This window comes from Penaeus japonicus, unplaced genomic scaffold (assembly GCF_977035675.1).
Source record: "Penaeus japonicus unplaced genomic scaffold, GWHDUDI00000001_assembly GWHDUDI00000009, whole genome shotgun sequence".
Taxonomy (NCBI): domain Eukaryota; kingdom Metazoa; phylum Arthropoda; class Malacostraca; order Decapoda; family Penaeidae; genus Penaeus; species Penaeus japonicus.
The window spans coordinates 11,802,629-11,810,128 of NW_028234411.1; the positions used below are offsets into that span (position 1 = coordinate 11,802,629).

Genomic DNA, 7,500 nt, shown 5'->3' on the forward strand with positions numbered 1-7,500 from the left:
AATGAAATCTTACTTAATCTAAATATTCAAATAATTTTAGAATGCATCTACACATTCTATATGTATTCATTGAAAATATTATAACCTACTCTAACTTGTTTAGTAAGTTTGTTTCCCGATGGAAATTTGACTTTCTCTTGAGAATAAATGGAAGTCACTGATGTCTATTTCGATGTTCCTAGAATGCTGCAAAGCTTTCCACAACATGGGCCATGACCAATGGCTTCTGGCTTTCTTTGCAAATAGTGCATGGGGATCCATCCATCCATCAACCATCCATGGGTCAATCTTGTGTCCAATTCATAGTCTTACTAGAATAACATCTTTCTTCTTATTCAAAATTGGTACTTGTGAACCAGACACCAAGATCTTTAATTTCTCACAGCTTATTGGATTCAGTCCATTTGTCTCCTAAAATTTGAATGACGTGTGCAAAGAAAAAAAAGCTAATTCAAAGGCTCGACACGTTTGATGATAATTTGTTTTACTATTTGTGGGTGGTAGATCCCGTGATTGAGAGGATGGGAGACTTTTAATATCCATTGGGCATGGGTAGCTTGAACAATATTATTGGACTTAATTGAATTCTGCTTGGGATGCCTGATTTACAGCCCTTGAAACATAACACTGTGATACAATTTTTGTCCTTTGGTAGCAACTGTCATTTTGTAATTCCAAACATCTAGAAGGTGTAAAAAATGGCTAATATTTCCTTCAAACTTTGCTTTTGTGACCAGGATAACTATATTTCTAAAATTTACCAGTTACATTGTGGCAGAAGCAAAGCTCATCTTGACGAGTGAATGAACAAGATCTCTGATCAAGTTATTGTCTTTTTTGTTGTAGTAGTATGGGTTTCTTTCCCCAGCTACACTCCTGTAATCTTGACCAATGACTTCATCCTCTTTGGATTTGCTGCTCTCTTCTGAAGACGGCTGCTCTCTCTTTGGAAGAGGGGTACGGGAAGCTGAGGACAACATAGCACTGGAGCGATGGATAACAGTCACAAAAGCAAAGTTTGAAGAGAATAATGGTCAGATCCTTTACATTCTATGTAGAAGCAACTAGGAAATAACACTTACTTTACTCAGACAAAATAAGGTCATAATTTTGTTACATAGTTTTATCAAGAATTAGAATCCTGGTTACATAATATTGAAAATGTGTCTCGTTCACAGATGAAAAATTTGATATGCGCCGCCCGTAGCTCTTTGGCGGGGCACAGATTCAATAGCTAACTCCTCCCTATTTGATGGTCTCACTTGTTGGACTTTAAGGAAAAGCATTCAGGGGAACGTTTGCCCACTTGAACAATTTTAGGTTACGGGTTAGTCAAGCTACCTTTAATTTCTTTGTGACGGTTGAGATCACCGTGTACCAGGATCTATGAAAATTCCGGATTTATTAATTAGAAGAATATATTTGCAAGGTTTGTCCAGCTGGTTAAGAGAGGCGCTTGTTCTAAAAGAGGTTGAGCCACTTCAACAATTCTTGGAATTTGCCCAGAGATGATACAGCATCCGGTACGATGGGAAACCACGAGAGGGGCGGGTGACAGACCGTGTGTTGCGACCCTGCTCGACGGAACAAAAGTACTGTCTGGTGCACCATTCGAATGGCTGACGAGCGCCGTCAGCAGCAGAGATCTCATCCTAGTCCTAGTAACACCTCTTTTACTTGTTACAATTGCCAGCGCCCCGAACACTTCACAGAACAACCCATTTCGTGTCGTCCATGGCGGCCCAGGCGCCACAACCAACCATAGGCGACGCTAGCAGGAAGGCTCCGCGGAATAAGTGGACCATGGCTTCCATTTCAGGTAAGGTGTGGTGTGGACGTCCTTTGGATTTGCTCAGTATCAACGGTTTTGTTAACACACTCATCCATTCTAGGGTGGTCAATAACCAATTAGAATTAGTTCCATCAAGCCCTCGTTATGTAGTCTTAAGAGTTGCATGTGAGCTTTTTTAGGTCGCGAGAATGTTCTTGGCTCTACGAGTGACACTCATACAGTGAACATTGTAGATGATGACGTCAGTTTTCCTGGTGACGTACGTATTAGCATGGATTTTTCCAGAAATTTTATTTAACTTGGTTATTCATCGCACCCCAGAACGGGCATACATATTCCTGTTTATTTCAGCAAAGCGGAGAGTGCAGGCATTTTGATATTGACACAGCGATGAGAAGTTCAGGTAGAGCCTATGGATCGTTTTGTCCAGGGCATCCTTGTCAACGACGTCCTAACATCGATGGTCATTTTGACGGGAAAGACCACTCAGGTTATTTTCCCTCAGACATCGGTTAGCACGTCCCATGGTAGAGTACCTTGGCGACGGTGTCGTTTATTCTCAGTCGCATCTGGTTCATCTCGATGAGACGTTATCTCCTTTAGATCGAGCCGGCTTCCGCCTTAACATCGCGAAGTGCCAGTTGGCCAGTGAGTCATTCAAGTTCCTAAACTTTATAACGCATCGCGGAGAAAGTTGAGGCCATCACCTAAGTGGCCTTAGTGCCACTGGATTTTTTTTTCACCTCACGCCATGTCCCTGATCATTTGGGTCGTAAGGTTGACCTTATAGACGACTCGCTTTGGCCGCCAGAAATTAGCTGCTGGACAGAGGAGCGGGGTTATTACTTATCTACATGAAAGGCGATATTTGTTGGCCAGCGTCTACCTTTACCGTTGAATAAATTCAAGTTGATGGCAGTTTTTTAATCACGTTCACGAGTTACCAGAGTGAATTATCCAGCAATTGGTTATTCCACGCGAACTTGGAACTAAAGCCCTTGAACTGGTCCATAATGATATGCCTCCCTTCCAGGCGTATATAGAACCTATTACCGCCTTCGTGAACGATATAACTTTCCCCCAACATACATTTAATATGCAGAATGTATGTTAGGGAATGCAAGGGGTTCCAACGTAGAAAGGCTCCCGTCACGAGGAATGCGCAATTGGTAGCTATGCGAGTGTCAGCTGATATCGTTGGCATGCTGGGCTCCCAAAGATGCTACAGATATGTTCTGGTCATCATTGACCATTTCTCACATTCTGTTCACTTGATCCCGTTGCGTGCCATTGCCCCCAGTATTCTGATGGACCAGAGGTTGCATGTTGCAGGGGTTGTTCCATCCCGCATGCAGCTGGTTGCAACACTCTCTCCGGGTCACCCAGGAAGATTTTTTTCTCTCCCGATGGCGAGGATGCTTCAGCACCTGACTCACCTCGCTCGCACGAGTGCCAAAGAACATGTCTGCGAGACTCTATTTTATTTAGTTTTATCTTTTGTTTTTGTGTCCTTTCAGTTTGATCCTTATTTCATGGTTTTCTTGTATTGTATGAATTATTCGGGGTATATGCTAGTTATCCCTCCAGGCTTTTATTTTATGTCAATTTGCCAAGTTCCATTTGTGTTCTTTTTACGATTCGTTCTGCTGATTTTATGATAATTTTAACATGTACATAGTTTTATCTTTCCCTACACTGATTTTAATTTTCACTTCGTAATATCTACGGTTTACTGGGGAAGGTTAGAACCATCCACTAAGCATGGCGGGAGTGTGGCCCCCCGAGGACAAATAACAAAGGAAACGGAACAAGAAAGGAAACAGAAACATCCCTTTAGCATAGGTTAAGGTTCCTTTGTTTATTTAAGTAATTAACGTGTGCTACTATTGGTAGAGCGTCGATTCTTAACAACGCCCTTTTGATAGCATACTGTATATATGTGTTCTTTTTTCTATCATTATGTAATATAGTTAGGAAAATAGTTCTGCCTGGAGATATGCGCTAACGCCCTCTCCTGGCTTATCACTACGTTCGGGCGGGGAAAGTGATATCCAACTCGGCAGTTTAATAAAAGGTCATCCTTCTAATCAGGAAGGACTATAAACTAAGAAACAGAGAATATCTTGATTATCTAGAAGACTGAAATTCCCTTTCGTCTACTTGTCAAGGCTCTCCATTAACACATTGCGGGCTCTACAGCAGTTGAGTGCCGCTCCCTATTGCGATTTGTATTTTAGGGTTCCTCAAACTTCTCCGTCTACAGCTGAAGCTCCGCAGCATGTTCTTTCGAATCGGTAAGAAAATCGGAAAACCCAGCGTCCAGCACTGTTTCGATCACAGTGCCGTTGATTCTCATATCCGCACACATTTCGTACAGTGTACAATTTTTATCTGGTTGTTGATAAATCCACAGCTCTGACTCTGCGGGGTTGAGATCGAGGACGCAGTGTGCACTCATCATAAAGTAACTGCTGAGCAGGTTTCTGGCACGGAGACAGGATGTGGAAGCATATGGCTTTTACAATGCCTTCGCACCATGGGTTGTCAGAGGGCTCGATGAAGTCGTCTAGATCAGAGAATTTCCGCCAACCATGCGCGAGGCGACGTATGTGCAGGGAAAGCCTTTATCTATTGCGAGGGGACCAGACGTCCATTGATAGACAGATCAACATAAGGAATAGTTCTCTAGAGAGAGACACACAGACAAGCCGACAGAGACAGAAAGAGAGTGTAAACGTGTAATCATACCTATTGAACCTAGTGTATAGCATAAACTGAGACACAGACACATTCACAGACGCGTTATTTTATATGTGTATGCGTGTGTGGATATGTGCTTAAGTGTGATTGTATATTTATTCGCACGCGTACATGATTATATCTCCATTCCTCTCTTTGTGTGTGTGTGTGTGTGTTCGTGTATACGTGAGGTCATATATATGTATATATTTTTTCCATTGGTCAGGTTTACATAATGTTTTTTGTTTATGTTATAATTTATTCACAATGAAATAACACAATTATTTCGTATCAGTGCGGAGCTTCATGATCGGAATCATGCGTAAAAGCTCGATTTATGTAATCAAAGGTATTTTCTTCGTGGACCTCGACGCCGGGTGAAGGAGCTCGGGATGACACCACGCCTGTCGTTACTCGGGGAGCTCGAAGTCCACCTGCTTCTGCTGCCTCGGGGTTCTCTTGTCTATGTACAGTTGTAATCACTGAAGGAACTCCTGTAGGTTTTTTCTGGAGGAAAAAAAACATTTTGTAAGAGTAGCTGTAAAAGGGGTTTGAATCTCGGTGTATTTTATTTTTTAATGAATCTTCGGTAAGTATACTAGGTTAAATAAAAAAAAATATTGTTTAATTAGTTACAGACACTGATCATTTACAAAATCCAACGTGCGAGCGTCAAAAATGAATCTTTGGAATTTCTTACCTTAAAGTAGCGAAATGAAATACTGTCCGACATTTTCAGTTTTAAGTACATAATTAGTGCAGTAACTACAGTAAATACTGTCATTAATATCAACAGACTCAGCAGCACCCACACCCAAGTCTGCCAGAATGGAGCACTTGATGATACTCCGAACGATTCTGCGAAGGACGTTGCCAAATATTCTCCTGTAAAAGAAATAAGCGAATCAACACAATGAAAGGATGTTCGATGTACTTTATTGTCAGTGGTTGATTTAAGATGGATTCACTTGGAATCATTCTTGGTTGGGGTAAAGAGGAAGCGAGGAAAATATCTAAATCCAAATGACTTCGAGTTGGATGGTGGATTTAAATAAGCATTTTTTATAATGTTATATTGGCTACCTGGAAAAAAATAACATCATAACGCCTTTCGATGAATCCAGGTAAGACTTTTGTAATATCATCACAATGAATTCTCTATGACCAACATGTTATTTTCCCATTTTAGGACAAATTGTGATGTTTAAGTCAGGGGACGTTACGAAAGTCCAGGCTATAGAAATGCATGGCTTTGTCACTGTCCTGGAATATGAATACCGTGATTGGATGGGTTTGAACATTTATCCGAGGTGAACACGTGTGCTTGGGTAAGTGATCTGTTAATATGGTTCTATGTCCTTTATCATAGTTCATTTCACGGATTCGTTTTAAAAAAATGTTGGTTTCGGTACCAAGGATTATTATAATAAAATGCAAGTTCGGTCAGGTTTGGTAATAATTGTGGAAACAAAAAGGTCATTTGGAAGGATAAATCTACACTACAATTTTGTGAATATAGATCATCGGTCTATTTTCATGTGTCGAGTCCAGGAAAATAAGAGTAGCGATGCCAGGATGAAGAGTGTCAAATGTCCTCTTGTGACAAGTTCTAAATCTAAAGGAATTGAGGAGACTATCTCTATGTGAGTCCATTGGGATGGTAGACCTATAGACAGAGTAACATATTCTTCATTTTTGAACTGTAGTGCGAGCTGTAGACATAAAAAAAACTAACAGGTTCAGGGTAGGAAAACCCTTAACGATAAACTAAAGACCTGCCGAAGACATAGGTAAGTGAAATGTTTTCTTTCTTGAGTAGATGCTTATTGCAGGAAGTCACATCAATTATTGTGAGTAGGGCATTAACAGATAAATGATCATTGGAATTATTTGGAAAAAAGCAATTGGAACCTTTTATTTTATTTATTTTTTCTTGAATGGGAGAGTTATTTAAAGTTTCTACTTTTAATAATTTTGCTATATCCAGGTGTGCATATAAGACTCATAACAGTTCTTTCATTTCAACAAAAGGTTTTGGTTTAGCATCTAACTTTCAGTTATCAAACTACATTCTATAATACTATCTCATTCTCTCTTCAAGGCGACTTTTTATTTTAAGATCATTATTGGCTCCCAAAAGAACCTTAAATTGTGCTTTGTAAGACCAATAGAAAAATACCGCCTGTAGTCAACGATTAAGATATTTTTCAAAGAAAAATAAATTGTCAACAACTATGACGAAGACAAAATAATCCTATCGAAATAAGTTATTCGCAAATCATATAAGTGTCACGTAAGTGTCAAAGAGATATGCTTAGTTACAAAAAAATAAATTTCAATGTTCATTTTTTCCAGTCTATGCATATCAAAAGCCATAATTCTAGATTCAGCATTATGACGGAAATGACATTCCATATAAAAATACAAATATATTTTAGCCCAGGTGTTTCGACAGCTCTACTTTTTTGACATACCTTTGTCGCAGTTTATCTTGTATTCAACAGTTGTATTACTAGTTAGTAACTCGATTCTAATTCTAGTGACGCCACTTCTAGTGAGTCTCGTGCTGACTGCAAGAGGCGTTGGAATGACTAGATTATCCAGCGATCTCCGGGGGTTTTCTTGTGCCTCCTTGGGAATCACACCTAATTGGAACAGGTGCTGAAACGGCAGCCGCAGGTACAGAATTGTCCAGACCCCGTGTAACAGGATTGGGGGCCAGGATAGCTGGAATTGCAAATGACTAAACTTATTTTCTGAATAGATGTAGGTGTATACAGATGTAAACAGTTTCAAATGGGAACACCGTTTATGACAAACATGCGCTTGTATGGTTTCGCTTGCCAAACATGATCGATGCTCTACCTACCTTAAGAACGTTCTGGTAGGAGCTAACGTCCTGGAGAGCAAGGGACACATCACCCCAGTGTACCCCCATGTCAGCATCCATGGCCAGGCGGTACATCTGT

At 40.3% G+C, this 7,500-nt stretch overlaps 1 protein-coding gene across 2 annotated transcripts in view; it reads right to left on the bottom strand.

Annotated features, from left to right (window-relative positions):
- Positions 1–4,769: 4,769 nt before the first annotated feature.
- The window catches only part of LOC122265992 (uncharacterized), an 8,953-nt gene continuing 6,222 nt past the window's right edge, over positions 4,770–7,500 (bottom strand). For both annotated transcript variants that reach the window (XM_043035527.2, XM_086539731.1), the window contains exons 2-5: positions 7,401–7,500; positions 7,006–7,258; positions 5,232–5,416; positions 4,770–5,038 (exon numbers count right to left, since the gene is read on the bottom strand). The exon at positions 7,401–7,500 is cut by the window's right edge. In XM_043035527.2, the coding sequence (XP_042891461.2) occupies positions 4,823–5,038; positions 5,232–5,416; positions 7,006–7,258; positions 7,401–7,500 (754 nt within the window). In that variant the 3' untranslated portion in view covers positions 4,770–4,822. The remainder of the gene's footprint in view (positions 5,039–5,231; positions 5,417–7,005; positions 7,259–7,400) is intronic.